This window comes from Ctenopharyngodon idella, chromosome 7 (assembly GCF_019924925.1).
Source record: "Ctenopharyngodon idella isolate HZGC_01 chromosome 7, HZGC01, whole genome shotgun sequence".
NCBI lineage: Eukaryota > Metazoa > Chordata > Actinopteri > Cypriniformes > Xenocyprididae > Ctenopharyngodon > Ctenopharyngodon idella.
This window is the reverse complement of record NC_067226.1, coordinates 44103603-44125051: the sequence shown is the minus strand read 5'-3', so window position 1 is coordinate 44125051 and position 21449 is coordinate 44103603. Positions and strand designations below refer to the sequence as shown.

At 36.0% G+C, this 21449-nt stretch overlaps 1 protein-coding gene across 2 annotated transcripts in view; it reads left to right on the top strand.

The window, feature by feature from the left end:
- The first annotated feature begins 5623 nt into the window (after positions 1-5623).
- chrna7a (cholinergic receptor, nicotinic, alpha 7a (neuronal)) overlaps positions 5624-21449 on the top strand; it is a 19722-nt gene continuing 3896 nt past the window's right edge. For both annotated transcript variants that reach the window (XR_007930976.1, XM_051900854.1), the window contains exons 1-9: positions 5624-6093; positions 8227-8366; positions 9831-9875; positions 10464-10573; positions 11255-11334; positions 14975-15142; positions 16778-16972; positions 20124-20210; positions 21000-21109. Coding sequence is in view for 1 of the 2 variants with exons in the window: in XM_051900854.1 (XP_051756814.1) it covers positions 6021-6093; positions 8227-8366; positions 9831-9875; positions 10464-10573; positions 11255-11334; positions 14975-15142; positions 16778-16972; positions 20124-20210; positions 21000-21109 (1008 nt within the window). In the remaining variant the exon portion in view is untranslated. The remainder of the gene's footprint in view (positions 6094-8226; positions 8367-9830; positions 9876-10463; positions 10574-11254; positions 11335-14974; positions 15143-16777; positions 16973-20123; positions 20211-20999; positions 21110-21449) is intronic.

Sequence of the window (21449 nt, the reverse complement as noted above, 5' to 3'; positions counted from 1 at the left end):
AAAACGTGCAGTCTCAGGTTTCTTTAGGAACTGGAGCTTCTAACGGCAGCTGCAGTGACGCAATTACTTTATCAATCAGCGATTGCTTTACCATATTGCGCGTTGCAGTTTCTCCCATTCATAACTAAAAGAAGTGAGCCGTCTTTCTATATGTATGCAAATTCAAGAACAAACAGAGGCCCTTCCCCTTTACCGGAATGGATCAAACCAAAAAAAAAAAAGAAATAAAAAATGTGTAAAATAAATCCATAAAGGAAGGAACACCAGGGAGGACGATACAGTTTAACTACAAATGTATTGAAATCCATGATATTATCATATCATACTTATTTTAGTAATCATAGCGCTGTACAAACAGTTAAGTTTATTGTAAAAAAAAATTCTGTGATGTTACAAATGTTACAGGAAGTAATTTTAGTGCTGGTAATATATGTTGTCCAATGAAGCACATAAAGACAAGAACATCAAAGTAACACCTTTGTGTTTTAAAATTACTAATATTTTTCATAGTGTGAGGATTTTAAAGACACTTTAAAATTTCTTAAGAGAATTCTCAAAAGCAGTTTGAGCAGACAGTTATAATAATATAATTCCTCACACAGACTGTTGACTCATGCCCGTCCACCTTTCCCGGTCATCCTCATGATTGGTCCATACTTGAGCTGTGAATCCCGCTGTGGACAGGAGCCGTATTACACTGTCCATCTCACTGCTGCTCTCCTGCCATCTAGTCTCCATGACTGAAAATCATTTATTTTGCAATTACCTCCACTGCCCTGTGAAATGAAATGTCATCCTGTTTGGTGGTATTGGGCTTTCTGAAAACTCTCGTGTGGTGACCGTATTGCAGCAGATCACAGGAAAAATCAACAGAACATTTGATGGTCACCTGACCATAACCTGCTGTGGTCTTGTGTTTTAGTCAGTGGTGAAGCAGATGTGAATGTACGCTGGTGATATCTCACATTGATGCAGTGCTAATGTATCAGATGGGAAATGAAGTTTTATTGTATTAGACTGCTCGTTCACTAATGTGTGTGTCCGCTTCTGGGAAACCGGCTCAGAATATAACCCGTGGGGATACACTGACAATCATCTAGGACAGGGGTGTCAAACCCAGTTCCTGGAGGGCCACTGTCCAGCAGAGTTTAGCTCCAACCCTAATTAAACACACCTGCACTAGCTAATCAAGATCTTCAGGATTACAAAGCTGTGTCTGAAATCGCCCCCCATACCCTTAAATAGGGCACTATTTGAGGGGACAGCCATTTGTAGTGGTGTCCAAAACCTTAGTGGATGTTATCGAGTGCACTCATTTAATCCCATAATGCACCGCAATAATGAGTGTACAACTGATGTACGTTCAATGGCTAGAGAATACCCATAATGCACTGTGAGGGTCGTGCCTACTGAATTCCCCCATCTCACCAGAAGATGGCGCCAGCAGCTGAATCATCCATCCATCCGTTTTCCAAACTGCTGGTCCAATGTGGCTACAGCGTAATATCATACAGGTATACACTCCTTTTTGATTGATTATTAAATAGTTTAATAAGGTTTATACATGCTAGTTTCCATGACAGGTTTCAAGATAAATCTTTTCATTAATACTGGAGCTGCCAGTTTGCCAAGTTTCAAATCATTATTAAACAGCAAGCACAAACCATGCAAAAGCAGCAGCCCTTCCAACGCACTCAGTGTTCAAATTCACTTACTCGTTTTCATTCACTCCTTCAAGTGGACTATTAGTGGAGTAATGTAGGGAATAGTGAATGAGGGTATGGGGGGCGATTTTCGAATACAGCCCAAGAAACTTCCAGGCAGGTTTTTTGAAGCTGGTTGGAGCTAAACTCTGCAGGACAGTGGCCCTCCAGGAGCAGAGTTTGACACGTGTGATCTAGGAGGTTTACCTTTATAGTCCTTTATAGACTAAAATCTGTTGACATGGTTTCTAGCTGGTAGTTAATGGTTTGTCTACATGGCTGATCTACTAAACTACAAGAGAGGTGTACCTGGTAAACCATCTTGGATAGCAACAAAGCCACATACAATTAGCTTGACTAACTTAAACTGAAAAGTGCATTTTTCTCTTATCTGAACATGCAAGAACTGCTTAGAGGTGCTTGTGAGGTCTGCAGATCTTCAATATCACTGTCAACAGATCCTTTCAGGCCCAGAATAAGCTCATGCTTAAAGGTAAGATATGAACCTCACTGCTTAAAGACCTTTAGGCCCTGTTTACACCTGGTATTAGGATGCGTCTTGGTCGATCGGATCACAAGTAGACGAGGGAGACACATTCCTATTTACACTTGGTGTTTTAATCCGTCTCTTTTGTCCACTTTCAACCACTTCTGTCCTGATTTCTTCGAGGGGAGGGTCTATGGGTGGGTAATAGTAATTGCATGTTTTTTTTTTTTTTCAGATCTTTTGATCTAATGGACAAAATAAGCTTGCACAATTTACATATGAACTCGCCCAGAGACGACGGAAAAACACGGAGAGCATCATCTTTCATTTCTGCTCTGACAGCCACAATACTACGGCGAACGCTGTGAGTGTGTGTTAGAAATCGGGAATGGTAAGAGAACATTGTGCTTGGTACATTTTTCAACTTCAAACCAAACTTGGGTCTTCAGCCGACAAAGTCTTTTGTGCTGTTTCGACTACCTCTGGAAGTGGTCGAAAGTGGACAAGCTCAAAACGTTTTACACCCCATTTACACATGTATTTAGCATTGTCCAGTTGTGATCCGATCAACCAAAATGCATCTTAATACTATGTGTAAACAGTTGCCACTCTGTTCAGTAATTTGACTGCATGCTCTGATTACACTTCAGACTTTCTCTGTTTCTCTGTAACTGGTACTGACACTAAGCACATGTGTATCATACTGTGTGATGATGAAGGGGATATGAGAGGGTTCGGGTGTGAAATCACAGAGAATTGAATCCAGGACCGTAGATTTCATGCAGATATTTGGTGTGTAATGAGCTTGGCCATCTGTCCATCTGCTGAGAATTGATCAAGCATGACGAGATAAAAAAACAGCCTCTATTTCCCCCGTGCCTTTGTAGGAGCATGGAATATTGCATTGGAGTGCTAATACAGGGATCTAATTTCTCTCTGTTTGGCAGGCACCTTACAGACTGTTAAACACTCTCTTGGTTCTTTGTTAGCTTAGGCAGCCAGTTAACTAGTTTGTTATTTTGCACTCTAAAGTCGAGGACCCTGGCCTTCGGGAGTGGCTACACCAGGCTACACCAGGCTCTCCCTCTCACAACACTCTGCTCACACTCACCAGAGCATTGATCACACACACCCGTTCCTAGGGCGAATGTGAACCAGTCAAGTACTAGTTTTGCTGTTGACAACACTGGCCCTGTCCCAAATGGCACACTTCATGTGCACTTGCTGACTTGCCGAGTGCACGTTTCCGTTAAGCTAACCGGTAACTTTTGCCGAGCCCAAACTGAAGAGCTCCCCAGCAGACTTCTACCCGACAGTCAAAGTGGCGTTACGTCACGAAAGTGTGGACTCAGAGGAAGATCGCGAGAGCTTAAGGTTCCATTAGGGACTTTAGGGATTACTCAATATGGATTAACAGCCTATCACACAGCAGAAATAAACACGACAACAGCCAGTCAGTGCATGTCGCTAATAAGTGATTTCTGATTTCTGCTGTCTCTGGCTGCATCCGAAAACTTAAAGGATTAGTTCACTTTCAAATGAAAATTACCCCAAGCTTTACTAACCCTCAAGCCATCCTAGGTGTATATGACTTTCTTCTTTCTGATGAACAAGATTTCGTAACTTTAATACAGAAGGCGGTCTGGCGGAAGCTAGATATTTTACTTCATAACTTGTTAAATATGGATATTTTTTTACACAAACGCATCGTTTCGCTTCAGAAGGCCTTTATTATTCCCTGGAGCCGTCTGGAGTACGTTTATGATAGATGGATGTGGATGGAGGCAGTTTCTTCAGCGTCATACTCGTTGGTATCGCTCACTGCGATTATAAAGCTTGGATGCGTCAGGATATTTATTAATATATTGTGAGTAAAGCTTGGGGATATTTCATTTGAAAGTGAACTAATCCTTTAAGCTGACTTGTTGCCATGCTGCCCTACAAGCAATGACTCTGCAGGCAGCGTTTGCGCCTCACGAAACTGATTTCAGACATACTTCTGAGGCAGTGACAGCAAAATAGAGCGAGCTTTGGTCAGAACTAAACAAATATTTATTTACTACAGCAGTAATTTCTTTTCTAGAAATGAAATCAGAAGTGAAAAACGTTGGTCAAAAATGTACATTTACACACAAACTGACCAGAAACCGCCACTTTCAGATGCCATCTTTCTTTTTGTAGCTGAACTGTCACCGAATGGAACGCATAGGATTGTGGGATATCAAAGGCAGCGCAGGATACATCTATGCTGCCTTCAAAAATCGATCAGATGAAGGTATCTCAGGAGACAGGAAGTGAAGCTTAATTTGGATTCAGATGTGCCTTGATGCCTTCCTACCTTGGAATGTGTCCTCTGAAGGCAGCATTTTTAAGTTTTTGGGTGCAGCCTCTGTGTGAATGAACGGCACGGTTTCGTCTTCACACACGTGACGCTTATGGTGTTTTCAGCGTCTGCCGTCTCGAAGACATAAACACATTAACTTCATCTCCAGAGTCGCTTCACAAGCTTTTCACCGTTTCATTTGAGAAAAAACTACCGTCAAATACACACTGAAACTGAAACTAAAACTGAAAGATCTTCACAACAAACCGTCAAAATAAAAGTTCTGGTTAACTTCAAGAAATTATGACAGAAATGTATCACTACTGTATACTAAAATGTGCTTCTCAAAGTAATAGTAATAATATTTCTAAGAAATATCATATGACCAAGATATTTTTTTCATCCATGTTTAAAATTTATATGGTTCTGTTGTGCAGCATCTTATTTGACAAAAAAAATGCAATGTTTTGTTGTAAATTAATTGTTACATTTTCATTTAATTACATTTTAAAATCTTGATTAAATTAAAGTTTATATAAAGTTGTATTAAATCATAAAACACAGAATCCCAAAAAAATAAAATGGAAAACACAGAATTTAGGGGAAATAAGATTTCATGGGACCCTAAATTAAAAGGTAGCAGCTCTGTGGAGTTTAATTGTGAACAGACAAGTTTACATGTTTACATTCATTCTCAAGGTCTAACAAATATGTGGAGGGCATTTCCTTCCCCATTAATGGTAGGTAAATTAATATCACGATAAATATCGATATTGTATGATATGGGAAAAAAATACTGCGATCATATTTTTGGCCATGTTTAATGTACAATATTTTGGGATTTAAACCATTTAAATTAACTAATGTACATGATTTAATCGTCTAAATCCAACACATTTTTTTCAATGCATGAGACAACCCGCTCAATGAAAAACAGATTTTTCAAAACTGCTATTAATTTATTTGTTTAAAGTTTTTGCTTTTTTTTAATGAGCAAAAAGAAAAAAAAATCACAGAGTGCACCTTTAAGATATTCTGTTAAAAGTCTATTCTCAATGTGCTGAGCAGCAAGTTGCAGAGCTGAATCTATCAGGCTGGTTGTTCGGTGCAGCGAGGCATTTGCCAAGTCTTACATCTCCCACCCAAATCATGCAGCACCGGGTGCTGTGGGAAGTGAAAGCACAATGGAAACCTCATGTATGGCATTGCAGTTGCTTTGAAAATTATCATATAATATCATCATTATTGTTTATTTTAATTTCTATTTGACTATTTAAATTGTATTTGTTTATTTATTTATTTATTTTTTATTATTAGAATGAGACAAGATGAACTGAGGGAGAGAGAGACTGTAATAATGTATGCTGGAGGGGGCGGAGCATATAGTGCCCTTTTGTTGATGATGCTGCAAGAGACTGTACTCACTTCTGCCTGTGGGATGCCGAGAGAGACTCTTTACCACAAACCTACAAAAACCTACATCACATAGAGCTAATCATTTCTGCAAATGTATTTTTATAGGAACATGGGAATTTGGGAATATACTCTTTATTTTACTACCACAGCCTGCCTATGGAGTGGTAAGAAACCTAATGGACATTTGATTATACAATACCTGTGAGCTTTGTGCAGTTATTGGCTCTATTGAAGTCAAAATGTTCAATAATAGTTCCTGCTTACTTGTAAGATTACAGTGTTGCATGTCTGCTGGATTTGGATTACAATATTTCAGCTGCTACTGTGACGTCAAATAAATTTGATGTTTTGGTTTGAGGCTTGTTTATACGAGGGGTAACACTTTATTTTAGGGTCTTTTAACTATTAGCATGCATATTACTAGAATATTGGCTGTTTATTAGTACTTGTTAAGCACATATTAATGCCTCATTCTGCATGACCTTATTCTACATTCTTAATCATACCCAATACCTAAACTTAACAACTACCTTACTAACTAGTAATAAGCAGTAAATTAGGAGTTTATTGAGGGAAAAGTCGTAGTTCATAGTGAATACATGTTCCCTATACTAAAGTGTTACCATACGAGGATACAGGCCAGAATGGCAATAAGGGTTAATAGGTGAGGAAAATATATTCACTGGGTCTGATCAAATGTAAGGTCGTGGCTTTATGTTGGCAGTTCATTTGCAAGTTTATGTGTGCCGTATATAACGTGGCTTTAAGTCAGTTTATCTTAATTTTTCTAATTGCTGTGGCTTATTTAGGGTCTCGTTCTGTTACCACTAATTAGTTTTTCAGAAAGTCTTTGAGTGCACTTCCATTAGTGCCCCTGAATATGTGGTTACACTGGATGCTTTGTCTTTGTGCACAATATAGTGTCTCTGATACTGGCCAGCGAGTCCAGCTCTCTCATTTCTTTCTTTGACACTCATGAATAAAAAGTGCATCTTGGAATAAAGAAAAAGCCTGACGTAATCTAGAGGATGTCCTCGGTGGAATTAGATTATGAATGGATGTGATCTTAAGGGAATTACACTGGGAGAAAGATCCCATTTATTGTACAGCTAGATGAGAGATGACGGTGATTGAACTTTGGGAAAGAAGCTAGAGTTTAGAAAGCTAGTTTAGAAAAAGTACTTCTGTTCATGTGTCGGTCAAAAATGACAGATATATTTTTTTTATTTCAATGAAATGATTGTACTATATTTAAGTGTTATGTTTTTTAATTAATATTTTGTATTTTAGTGGATTCTATGATACTACATTATATTTATGCAGTAGTTATAATCCATTTATTCACTTTTTGAGCATGGACCTGAAAATGAAATTTCCAGCTTAAACTGTCATAAATCTTGACAGTTTAAGAAAAGTATGGAGCACAGACTTAAGTTTGGTCTCTTTTTAAAGAAAACACTTGGCAGATTACTGCTGAAGTGAAAAAAGTTTTAAAAAGTGAACTTTAAAAAAGTCTAAAATTTAAAAAAATTACATTTATTGTTATGAAAAATGCACAAAAATACCATTTTCAGATTTTATATGAAATATATATATATTTTCAAAAACACATTTTACTCTCAAACTGTGAGGAAATCAAAGCCATAAATTTCCAAATTTGAGGTTGATATCTCAAAAAATGAGCTTTCGGTAAGATTTTGTTTGGGTGCAGTACCAAACGTTTCCAATAGCTGAAATTAGTCTCCCATTCATTTCCAATGGCGTCATTTTTGAACACGAACAATACAAGTGTGACTATTTTTTTCAGGACCATTTAACCTTTTCGAATCATGTCTACGATTTTCTTTCTTTTGTGTTCACACACCAAGTGCCAAAATCTTTACCAAGTTAAAAAAAAATTCAAAACGTAAAAAAAACCTGTAAAATTTACAAACAGCACCAGAGGGTTAATCATCTTTAACATAATATCTTGATGAGGTATATCAAAGTTCTCTGGAAAGAGCACAATGCTGTTCGCTGTCCAAATCTGGCAAATGTAAAACAAAAATACAGGAAGTGCTTGAGTCTAATCAGTCAGAGTTCCTGCTGGAGATTTAATCACTGAAACCCAGCAGAAAAGCTTTGATGAGAGTTTCAGATCAATACGCGTACCTCCAAATGAGCTGGAGCAGCTGCCTGTGCTGATGTGCAAGCATTCTCTTGAATATCTCATTCACTTCACGCTGCAAACCTCTTCTGAAAGCATTTAGCAGTGAAGGTGAAACTGCAACCGTGACACATTGTTCATTCTCTGGCAGTGTCACTTCAGGGAGAGCATCAGAGGAGACTCTACAGAGACCTGATGAAAGACTATAACCCGCTGGAGAGACCTGTGTTTAATGACACACAATCACTCACTGTTTATTTCACCTTCAGTCTCATGCAGATTATGGATGTGGTAAGTTTATTCATTCAATAATAAGAGATGAGACACTGAACATTCCCATTGTTCATATGACCATGAATGATGCTTTAGGATAATCTTAGTAAATTTGTTCTGTCAGCAGGTTACACCATATCATGAGTCTTGTTCACGAAACCTGGGACTTATAATGTTGATCTTTTCAGAACACTTCCCTAATGCCATGTTGAATTTTACGCGGATGAAAACGAGGCTGTGAGGGATAGACAATGGCATGCACTGGATAAAGGTCCTAGATCATGTAATTTTCAAAACTCTTTCATGGAGTTTTTGTCAATACTGAAAGTTTTTTGGAAATATGTTTCATCAGCTGAACAACTGGCATGTTCTTAAACAACAGTACAATCCATTGAACACACTGTATTTTCATCCCTCACAGCTTGTTTTTTATTTCTGTCAAAAATTTAATATGGCGCTACCCTGACTGAGGCCTATCATTTCAGCTGATTTTAATATCTGTCAATCTGTTTGATTGGTCAGATAACTTAAAGATTTAGTTCAGATAAAAATGAAAATTCTGTCATTAATTACTCACTCTCATGTCGTTCCAAACCCACAAGACCTTCATTCATCTTCGGAGCACAAATGAAGATATTTTTAATGAAATTGAGTGATTTCTGTCCCTCCACTGACAGCTACAAAACTACCACTTTCAAGCCCCAGAAAGACATCATTAAAGTACTCCATGTGACTCCAGTGGTTTAACCTCAGTTTTATGAAGTGACATGAGTGCTTTGTGCAAAAAAACAAACAAACAAAAAAAACACTTTATTTACAAAATATTAAAGGGTTAGTTCACCCAAAAATGAAAATTCTGTCATTAATTACTCACCCTCATGTAGTTCATCTTTTGAACACAAATTAAGATATTTTTGATAAAATCCAATGGCTCAGTGAGGCCTGCATTGAAATCAAGTTAATTTACACTTTCAAACTCCCAGAAAGCTACTAAAGACATATTTAAAACAGTTCATGTGACTACTGTGGTTCAACCTTAATGTTATGAAGCGACGAGAATACTTTTTGTGCACCAAAAAAACAAAATAAGGACTTTATTCAACAATATCTAGTGATGGGCGATTTCAAAACACTGCTTCATGAAGCTTCAAGGCTTTACGAATCTTTTGTTTTGAATCAGTGGTTCTGTGGTTCTAATTAATGACTAATGATTTTTTTTTTTTTTTTTTTTTTTTGGTGAACTAACCCTTTAAAGCATTTAAAATTCAAACTATAATACATTTTCATTTAATTGCAGTTAACATGCAACTAAGTGTCTGTAAACATTACATCCAGTTCGCACTTTTGAAGTATATTATTTCGGTAAAATGTATGCTAAAGTGTACTCGACTCTTGTGTCTTAAAAGTTAAGACTATGTAAAATATGATTTTAAAACTTGTTTTAGTTGTTTATAAAAGTGCATATTTGTTTATCTACTACAGGATGAGAAGAATCAAGTACTTACAACCAACATTTGGTTACAGCTGGTAAGACATTAACACTCACCGTCAAGTCAAGTCAAATTTATTTGTATAGCACTTTTCATAATACACATTGTTTCAAAGCAGCTTCACAGACAGTCATGTTAACATTCATAATATCTTAATGCCTTTTAGTCACATTTAGCAGATTAGAGCTGGGTGATAATACTTAACATTTTGTGATGATACAAAAAATTGATACAAGCTTTACGTGACTATATGTATGTGGTTATATATACCATCAAGTGTGCCTATGAATTTGAATACCTTATTAACTGTGTTTGAAGATCTCTGCAGTCTATCGATATAAATTGTGTCTAAATTACATGTCTTTGACTTTGCTCAAAATAATTCTTAACAGAATTTATACATTATAATTCATTGTCATGTTTCATGTATACCTTCCAACATTTCTGCCCTAAGAAACATTTCTCTAGCTCCAGTGCATGCGTAGATTCTGATGAGCATTTGACATATCTAATGCGTAAAGAACACCATACAGAGATTCGGGTTCACATGCCTAATTCAGTTTGCACCAAACATACATTTTTAAGCATAAGTTGTTCCTGATTGACTTTTGTCTCTTTATTTTAGTACTGGTATGACTACTATCTTCAGTGGAACTCCTCTGAATATCCTGGAGTGACGAGTGTAAGATTCCCTGACAGTCAGATCTGGAAGCCTGACATCTTACTTTATAACAGGTTTGTTCTTCACTAAGGGGATTATCGATAAAATCCGTATCATTAGCAAGAAAAGGGTTCCATAAAAAACGCTTTTCCTGTGTAAAGTGTGAATCCTGTTCATGAAGGATTTCTTGAAGGGTGTTAAATTGCCTGGAAAGAAGTGCTGGTAACAGAGATTGGACACTGAGTTTGCACTGTCATGGAAAACAAAGGTTTGTCCTCATTTATCCCTGTCTACTGGAAAAGCAGTAGTAGATGGTACGGAATTTGCTTCAAGTGAATCTGCCACAGAAAATGCAGAATTCGCCTCTACTTTGAGGTCAAATAAATCAGGTCAGTGAATCATTACATGGAAACTAAAATGGAATCAAATGAAACCACTGGTGCAGAGTAGCAATTTCATTTTATTTATTTATTGGTTGTGTTGGTCTAGCAGCCTGGACAATCATGGTATTTTCTGAGACTGAATTCTTTATTCTTGAACATTCCTCCATTATCTGAATGAGAATTCATTTAGACAAACGCATTTACGAAATTGAACATGCATGGAGCAAGGCAATTTAATTTTGACTGTTTCCTTTTAGTGGTGTAAAAAAATGCATTGCATTTGTATTGGACTAATCAGAAGTGTTTCTCTGAGATGTTCATAAATCACTGTTGTGTTCTTTTTAGTTAAAATGATTCTTGTGTTCTCCGCAGTGCTGATGAAAGGTTTGATGCCACATTTCATACTAATGTGCTGGTGAACTCCTCCGGTGCCTGCCAATACCTTCCGCCAGGTACTTTTCAGATGTTTATGGTGCCACAAGTGATTTTTCCCGCTTGGTCTAGAAAAAAACAATTTTATTCTGCTGTGGAAGCCCATTTAAAGCTCAGAAGGGTGTGTTCACATTTGTAGTTTGGTTCTCTTGGTTCTTTTGGTCTGGACCAAAAAAGAAAATAATATAGGCTACATTTAGTCCTGGTTCACTTAACATTCACACTGTCATTTTTTAACACCGAACCTAAAGACAAAAAAAAGGCTTTTATGGCGCATATTTTGCGATGGAACTTACTGTACATTCAAAACAATGCTGTGTGCTGGGATAAATGTGCTCGTATGATGGTATTTTTACCTGTTGAGAACTCGTGAAGAGCTTATAAAATGTGTAAAGGAGTCAAAACAGCGGCAGGAATTCCTCCGTCACACACAAACGAAGATTTGTGGCAAGGAGACGCAGTTGAGATGCCTGTATTGAACTGTGATGGGCAACATCACACACTGTAAAAAAAAAATGGATGTGATTTTAATGGTAAAAGACTGTAAAAATGCTACGGTGAAAAACAGTTAATTGGTTTACAGAAAGTTTCAGTACTGTATACGGTGAATAACTGTAATAGATCAGTAAAATACTGTAAAATTTACAGTTTTTGGAAGTGAAAAATAACGTCAAGTGTATAATTTACAGTGAAAAAATGTAAATTGACATTCCCACAATTCCCTGCGTGACACTTCACATTTGATGTATTTTTGTTGAAATAACTCTGTTTCTTCTTAGTTTTTTCTAATAAGTTATGTACATTAGGGTTTTATGTTACATCTAATGTTGTTAAATTAATGTTATTTGCATTTTTTAAATTTCATGTGTGTTACCACAATGATGTTTTGTGTTTGTGTGAATGACACTGTGCACCTTCTATATATTAATATTGTCCTTCTCAGCTCTTGGAAAAGCTGCTTGTGATGAACTGTGATTCATCATGTGACTCATCACCACTGTGTTTGGTGGTTGTCAGTGTATTACAAAGGTACAAAACAGATATTATAGGTTGGTAAAATAACATTATATCAGTTAATGAAATAAGTTTTTTTAATGTAAATTTAAGTTAAATCTGTAAAACCTAAAATGTTGCTACCATATTTTTTACGGTAAATTTCTGGCAACACAGCTGTCGGGTTTTTTACCGTAAATTTAACGGATTTTTTTTTACAGTGTGTAAAATAAACAGTTATGAACCGTAATTATTACAATATACACCTTTAAATTATACGGTTTTGAACTGTAAAATAGACAGTAAACTGATGGGGCGTTCACAACAGACACGACTTGCGCAAATAAATTGTGCTATTCGCGCGTAGTTGGACGCTTGAACATTTTGAGTTTACTTGCTTCATTCGCGCGTGAAATTCACTTCACAACAGACACAAATTTGCATCATGAGAGGGGCTCTCCGTCTCCTTTAAATATGTGTCCCTCAGACTCTTCCACTTCTTTCTGCACACTTCCTCTGAATAAACACATCAACTCGTCAGCGGGAAAGTAGTTGTAAAATACGGCGAATAAGCTCAATTTGCCAGCTTTAGCTAGCTTGTAGTCTCAATATGTATATATAGGCTATAGCTCAAATTGAGTAAAGAGCGTTTTTTACAACTTACCAGATTGTCCGACCTCCTCACTCACTTTCTTCCAAGCAAGATCCTTTTTATTCCTGTTTCTATAAAAGTACGAAGATGTATCGTACAGCGACGATGATTTTGTCCTCCATTGTTGTTTCGGATTTGTGCCTCCGCTCGCTACGTCGTAATCACGTCGCTACTAGAGCAAGCTCCTGATTGGTTAACGAGGCGCGAATATTCAGCAAAGTTCATATTTTTCAACTTGCGCGATTCGAGCGAATCACGCGTTACGCGCATCAAACGCCCGAAATGTTCAATTCACGCTGTGTCATTCGCGCCGCCTTATTCGCGCGAATCGCGCCGCAGGATGTCTATCGCGTCTATGCATTGACTTAACATGTAAATCACTCGCGCTTAATGTTTCATTCGTGTCTGGTGTGAACGCACCATAAGTGCTATCCCGTAAAACCTAAAATGTCACTACCATATTTTTAACGGTAAGAATCTGGCAACCACAGCTGCCATTTTTTTACTGTAAATTTTACAGGGATTTTTTGTTTACAGTGCAACTATGACAAAAAGAACCAGGTACGGTGAGCTTTCTGTCCTTTTTAGGGTCGAATCTTGCGACATTACATCCTAAGATGTCTTTGGTCCATATTGCGAACTGTACCAGAGTTCGGTGGTTTTGTGCACACCAGGGTTGGGATTGCAGTGTTCACAGTTCACACGCACTAACAGAGCATTCGTTGTGTGACGGGGGAATTCCTGCTGCTGCTTTGCCTTTTACACAGCTTTTCACAAGTTCTCAGCTGGTAAAAATACCATCATGTACAAGCATACAGCAAGTGCATTTAGTCAAGGACACAGCATTGTTTTTGATGCTTGATAAGTTCCGTCACAAAATATATGCCATAAAATCCATTTTTAATAAATTAATTAATTAAAAATGACAGTGGGAATGCTAAGTGAATCATTTTCTTTTTTAGTCCGGACCAAAAGAACCAAGAGAGCCAAAATACAAGTGTGAACGCACCCTTACTCAAACACCAGAGTTAGTTTTAATCGATCCAAACCTGCCAAGTGTGATCACACTAAAGTATAAACTCTATAAAGTCACAATTACCTGGCAGAAACACATCTACTTACTTAATCCCGATAAGCTCGATATTATAAGACACTTTTATGTTGTGGAAATAAAATTTATATTGGTAACAAATAATTATGTGTGAGAAATAGGATATTTACGCAATGGTGTCACAAACCAGAATCAATAAGTGTATTGGCCAGCACAACAACATAAACCAAAAACGTTACATAGTGCACCTTTAAGTTTATTTCTTTTATGCAAAAAATCAGCAAGTATGATTATATGGAAAGCTAAAGATGTTACTTATAGTTTTAGTTTAAGGAGTTGTCTCATTGATAAACTATCTGATGTGAATGGAGATATACCTGTGCAGCATTTGCCTCCACTGTATCCTTTACTTTTCTCCTCTTGTTTCTTGCTGTGAAAGCTGAAGCAGACTCTATCCTGAGATAAACATTTGATTCATGAGCAGATGTAGTCCTGGCAGTGAGTTTGCAGTAAATTCTCTGTGTGGTGACATTGAAAAGATTGCCTCCTCTTGAACCTCCATAAAGCTTTGTCAGATGCCTAGTTATGCTTTATGGCAATGAAAGCACTAAAACATGGATGGAAGATGATGTACTGAACCATCCATGCTAAATTACACACGTATGTCTTTACTGGCACCTTCAATGTATGTTGTGGCAGTCTTCTAATTGAACAGTTCCCCAGATGTTCATTTTTATCACCGTTATGGTTCATATAAATCAAATTTTCACATTTTTGCATGAGATTGTTATTTATAATATTATTCCTACCATTGCAGTAATAGTAATGATGATCAATGATATGTATTTTTATTAGTGTTTTTACTATTATGGCTTAAAGTGCTCTCAGATGTGCTGCGGGAAGATGTTTTATTATCCTGCAATGAAAATGTTCCACAGCAGTCAGCTCACATTTATGTTCACAGGGATATTCAAAAGCACTTGCCACATCGATGTTCGCTGGTTCCCCTTTGATCTTCAGAGGTGCGATTTGAAATTTGGCTCCTGGACTTATGGGGGATGGTCTCTGGACCTGCAGATGATTGATGCTGACATCACAGGATATATCGCTAATGGAGAGTGGGACCTTGTGGGTAAGGTGATATACTTTAAAAAATATATGTATAATGAATGTTGAATAGAACAGACATTTCTCTTACAGACTTTATCAGTATTTTATTGTTTTCATTGCTTACAGTATTTTAGCCTTCCCTTGCGAAAAAGTGCACTTAAAATCTTAAAAGTATCATTTTACCCAAAAAATATACCTATAGATAATATTAATGAAATAAAAGGCCACTTAAGTGTACTTAAAGAGAGAGCACACTTTCATGACTGTTGCTTTTAAAAATGCACTTTTATAACTGAAATTTTTACTTTAAAATACATTTTGTTTAAAGAAGCTTGACACTTTCTTGATGTGTTGACTAAAGTACTTGATTAAAATTTCAACTGTAGTGTGTTATTCCATATTACATTTAAAGTGAATATATTTAAAATCTACTAAACTGCCAATTTATCATTGCAAATGACAAGTTTCAATAGAAATGACATTAAAGTATATCTTAATTATCATAAATGCTTGTCAGTACATTCAGCAGTACACATTAAACATATTTCAAAGACAATAGAATTATGAAATTACATATAAAGATTTCAGCTGCATTTAATATAAATTTAAACTATAATATATTTTCATGCAATTAAGTGTCCAAAAACATCACGTTCAGTTTCAAAATACATTATTTCAAGTAATAAGTACTCTTTTTAAAAGTTTGCTAAAGTTTACTTCTTTTTCACAAGGGTTATCAAGCTCAGTAGTATGGAAGCTTGTTATAAAAAATAAAAAAAGGTATAATTGCAACTTTTTATCACGCAATTTTGACTTCTTTTTCTCAGAATTGCATGATATAAACTCGCAATTGCGAGTTATAAAGTCAGAATTGTGACTTTATATCAGTCTTTTTTTTCCTCAGAAATGGACTTTATAACTCGCCATTGCAAGTTTATATCCCACAATTATGAGAAAAGAAGTCAGAATTGCCAGATTATATCTCAGAATTACAAGAAAAAAGTCAGAATTGCGAGATATAAACTCGCAATTCTGACTTTTTTTCTCGCAATTCTGACTTTATTTCTCACAATTGTGAGTTCATATCTCACAATTGTGAGAAAAAAGTCAGAATTGTGAGATAAAAAGTCACAATTACCTTTTTGATTTTTATTTAGTGGTGGAAACAAGCTTCGGTAACACTTTAGTATAGGGAACATGTATTCACTATTAACTGCGACTTTTCCCTCAATAAACTCCTAATTTACTGCTTATTAATAGTTAGTACGGTAGTTGTTAAGTTTAGGTATTGGGTAGGATTGTAGAATAAGGTCATGTAGAATAAGGCATTAATATGTGCTTAATAAACAGCCAATATTCTAGTAATATGCATGATAATAAGCAACTAGTTAAAAGACCCTAAAATGAAGTGTTACCCAAGCTTCCATACAATAGTTCAACTCTGTTATGGAAGAAAAAATCCCAGTGATCTGTTTTTGTTTAACTTTGACAGTATCGCATTTGCTAATTATGGTGATATTAAGCATTTTTGCACTGACCTTCAACCTTCTGACAGTCAACCCATGACTGTAAGGTGAATGTAAAGTAACAGGTGTGATTGGTCATTGCACAAAACATTCCTTTTATAAGGTTGCCAGTTATATGTACTGTAACTCAGAGGTTCCAGGTCGAAGGAATGAGAGATTCTATGACTGCTGCAAGGAGCCGTATCCAGATGTGACTTTCACGGTGGTGATGCGGAGACGGACGCTATACTACGGCCTCAATCTGCTTATTCCCTGTGTGCTCATCTCTACTCTGGCTCTTCTCGTCTTCCTGTTGCCTGCTGACTCAGGCGAGAAGATCTCTCTTGGTGAGCTAGATACTGAATGCCTCTGTCATCATTTTAAAACGTTAATGTGCATTTAAAATGTAATTAGTTTGAAATGTCATGTTTTCCTAAACATCCTTGCCTTGAATTTTTGGGGAGGGAAAACACAGTTTCTACCTTCCACTCCTTGTGGGAAAACGAAAAGACATTATCTGTTTCCACCGTCAGGCCAAACCATTTTCATTGCTTAACTGTTTCATTCCATTCCATATGGTTTCAGTTTCCACTGTGGTGCTGATAATGGATTCCACTTTGAAATGTAATACAAATGTGTAAGTTGTTTCCTTGATAATGCACGAGTTTACAGACGGTATGAGATGTAAATAGTGACTGTGTTAGGAAGGATGATCAGGTATTTTTTAAAATGTTATTATTAACCCTTATGCGCTGTTCGTTTGGGGTGTACACTCATGCAGTTTGGGGTCTCCAGAGACCCCAGGCAACAAAATGTAATTTTGTACCAAAATAATTTTGTTTTGTTTTTTAAAAAAACAAATGTACGTCAGTTTCTTAATGTTTTTACTCCACATTTGTGCAGTTTTTGGAGGATTTCTATATATAAATAAATTTAAAAATATTTTTTATACAAAAACAGCTTTTTATGTAAAGTTCATTTTATAAAAGACCCACATTTCTAACTTTCATTCATGGGATAACATGGATAATTTGACATGGTTTACTGTATAAGATTTTTTCCTATCTTTTGGAAAATGCAGTTTTAAAAGCAAAAAATTATCATTTTAACCAGTAGATGGCTATAGTGCTCCACTATTTGCTTTTTTGACCAACTGAAAGACATCTTTTCACAAGTTTTTCCAGTTGGATTATTATCTACATATTATGAAATCAGTATTATAACAATAAAAATTACTTTTTGTCAAAGTTTAGCACTTTTTATACTTTTTTTATTAAAAAATAAAAAAAATCAGTTTTTCAATAATGCTACATTATGATTAGAATCAAACCTGAACAAGATGTTACAAAGAGAAAAGTTGGAGTCTAGAGTTAGAATTTATCATTTATTTCAAACATGTTTTTCATATAATTCTACAAATTTAATCTACACTTCAGTTACTAAACAAACAACAAAAATTAACAGAAATGAACAGTTATATTATATTGAGTTCAAATACACGACATGAATATCAAAATGCAATGAACTGAACAGCAATAACAAACGAGCAAATAAAGCACATGGATTCTGTGTGTGTGTGTGTGTGTGTGTGTGTGAGTATGATCATTTTGCATTGTGGATGTTTTAAAGTGTGCCACTTCATTTCTGTCTATGTGTGTTCTATGTGCGTTGTTTCTGATTTTGAGGATGAATTTTGTCCATTTTGTAAGCGGGGACCCCGAACAGCACAAGTGTGACTTTATTTTTCACACCAACATAAAAACAGATATCATTCCAATTTATTTTTTTATTTGTAGATCTAGAAAGTGTTGACAACTATACAAAGTCTCATGCCATTTGGACGAAGACAACATTTTTTTTTTTTTAATTTCAGCTAACATCATTTGGAGTCAAAAAGACCCCGTACAGCACCTAAGGGTTAAATTGTGTTTACTTCACTCAAATACTGCGCTTGGCCAACTAGAGAAACTGTAGCCAGGCAAGAGACAAGTGACCAATCCTGAGTTGCAACATCACTATACGCATTCTAGAAGTCCAGGCCAAGCTCAAGTGGAAATATAACTGGAACCATTCCTTACCATTCTTAGAACTGTGAAAAAGTGCCTTTTGAAAGAAATGATACACTTCACCTTTAAAAGGGTTTATTATAGGTGCCTCACTCTTGTACTGCTGTAAACTGAAGTGCATAAATGTCACGTTTGCCATTTTAAAAATCATTCATTTTATTTCTCACATTTATTTCTCACACTTCCTTTTTTTGCTGACTTAGTGAAATATCTACATTTAAACCAACATCATACGAAATTCACTTTGGCACAGGCACACGATTTATGCCGACATCCCTGTAAGCTACTGTAAGTGGCGTGTAGTGAGACTGATGGCTTACCAAAGATCGCTTCAGTGATTAATGCAGTTGGAGAGCTCTGAAGGCCAAATGCCTCAATTTATCTGGCCTGCTGGATTTATTTCAGAGGATGCTGCCGCACTGAGTAAGGGAGTGCTCTGGAAGAGACTGAACCCACAGCAGAACACAATTTATTTTTTTTCATTTTGTCATTCCTAAATGGTATTAGTGTGGTGAGGCTGCCAACATTTCTTTCCACCGAGTGAGTCATTGGTCTCTGCTCTGTGAGTTACTCAAGATCAATACTCTAAATACCAGCAGTTAGCCGACTGTGTATGATACAGTACATTTGAGTTTCATCTTAAATAGCTCTGCTCATTTTCTTATCTAATTAGGGCACTAAATTATGCTATTTTATAGTAACCAAGTTAAGAATTAAGCTTGACTGCTTTTTTGCATTCTCTTGGATCTTCTTGACAGTAGCTACAGTATACTGGGGCTAGTTGTCACAATTTTTTTTTTTACTCCAATTGAATATTTCTCATAGTGACAGTTACTGTATAGTCAAATGTTAGAGACAGAATTTGCAGAAATATAATGTAGTGTACTCTAGCTGTTTGAAACCCATATGTATATACATACATATATATAGTTCAGTGAAACTCTAGATGGCACAGGCTGAAAATCTGCAAGCAGTCACATAATTACTACATGGCACAAGCTGATTGTCCTCTGCTAATTCTCCAGCCAATGAGATTGCTTGCTCATCATTTGAATAGTCTGGTTCAGTGTTTGCTGTAAGCTGGTCCTGCAGTGCTATCAGAGCTCCACCTCCCCAGCTCCACCTGCCTAAATCTGCTACGGGATTTATATGCCTATTCATGCAACAGCAGCATATCTTGCATGTTCACAGCAGCTTGTCTGTATCTTTTGGCAGCAGCAGCAAGTCCATACTTGTCCATGTCCATATGTGTAGCAGATTTAGTCCGCCAAGACCAAATACATTAACATTGTCATATCTAATTACATGCTAAAACTATTCAGAGTTACCACTAGCCCAAGTTTCCTCTTTATCTGTCTTCAGTGTTGTGATTTCATATGAAAACTGTCACAGTGTTGGAGGGGGAGTAATATATATATTTTTTGATTGTCAGGGATCACAGTCCTGCTCTCATTGACAGTTTTCATGCTTCTGGTAGCAGAGATCATGCCGGCGACATCAGACTCTGTACCCTTAATAGGTGAGTCCAATTTGTAATGACAATGATCAAATCATTTTGTTGTTGTTTTACTGATACTTTCTAAAACTTTTTTTGGTTAAACCACTTTGAAAAGTCTTTATAATTCACTGTAAAGGAGAACTTTTTTTAGGAGTAAAACTGTGAGTTTGAAGCTATATCTGTATAACATTCAGAAACACTTACAAGCGATGATTCAAATGACTCATTTGAGCCAGTTCATTGATACAATCCATCTCAATAAACCAATTTGTTAAAATAAACTTCACAACATTACTGACCTGCCCTATAAGGCTAAAATAACTGAAGCACTTGTTAAAAAGAAGTGCACTTCAAATATTAAAAAAACTGTACTTACAGATAATATATTTATAATATAAAAGGCCACTTAAGTGTACTTAAAGAGTACACTTTAATTACTGTTTCTTAACACACTTTAAATACATTTTAAATTGTTTTAATAATCTTTTGTCATGCTTAAAAGTACTAAACTAACATACTAAAGCACGTTAAGTACTTGATTATAATTTTAACTGTACATTTAACATTATATTTAAAATTTTAAATGAACTAAACTGCAACTTGGCTGAAATTTAAGTAATTTCATAATCGATAATTTTTGCAACGCTATTCATTTCCATTTATTTTTGTTTTTACTTTGAAACCATCTGTATTGTATAAAGCACAATACAAATAAATGTAACTTGACTTGACAGTGTTTGAAACATTTTTTTAGTTTTTTGTAGGTTTTTCTCTAGTTTGTTCATGTAATTCTCTCTGTCCTCTGATTAGCTCAGTATTTTGCCACCACCATGGTGATTGTTGGACTGTCTGTGATAGCCACAGTCTGGGTATTACAATACCACTACCATGATCCTGATGGAGGAAAAATGCCAAAATGGGTGAGGCTCTTGTTTTTGCTTCTATTTCTATTTGATGTATAAACCCATCTGGTTGAATTTAGTAGTATTATGTCTACTTCCATGTTGTGTTTGGAAAACAGTGGCATTTACAGGTTTCGTACACAAATTTACCAATAAATTTCCATGACTTTTTCATGACATTTGAGGCAAATGTTCATGACCTAATGTTCCATGTTCCAAGTTTATGTATACATGAAAAATAAGAATAAAATGTCATTTTTTTTTTACACTTAAAAAAAACAACAACAACAACAAAAAAAAACAATAATTATCTCACCTAAATTCTAAATATTTTCTCTCTCTTTGTATTTGTGTTTTA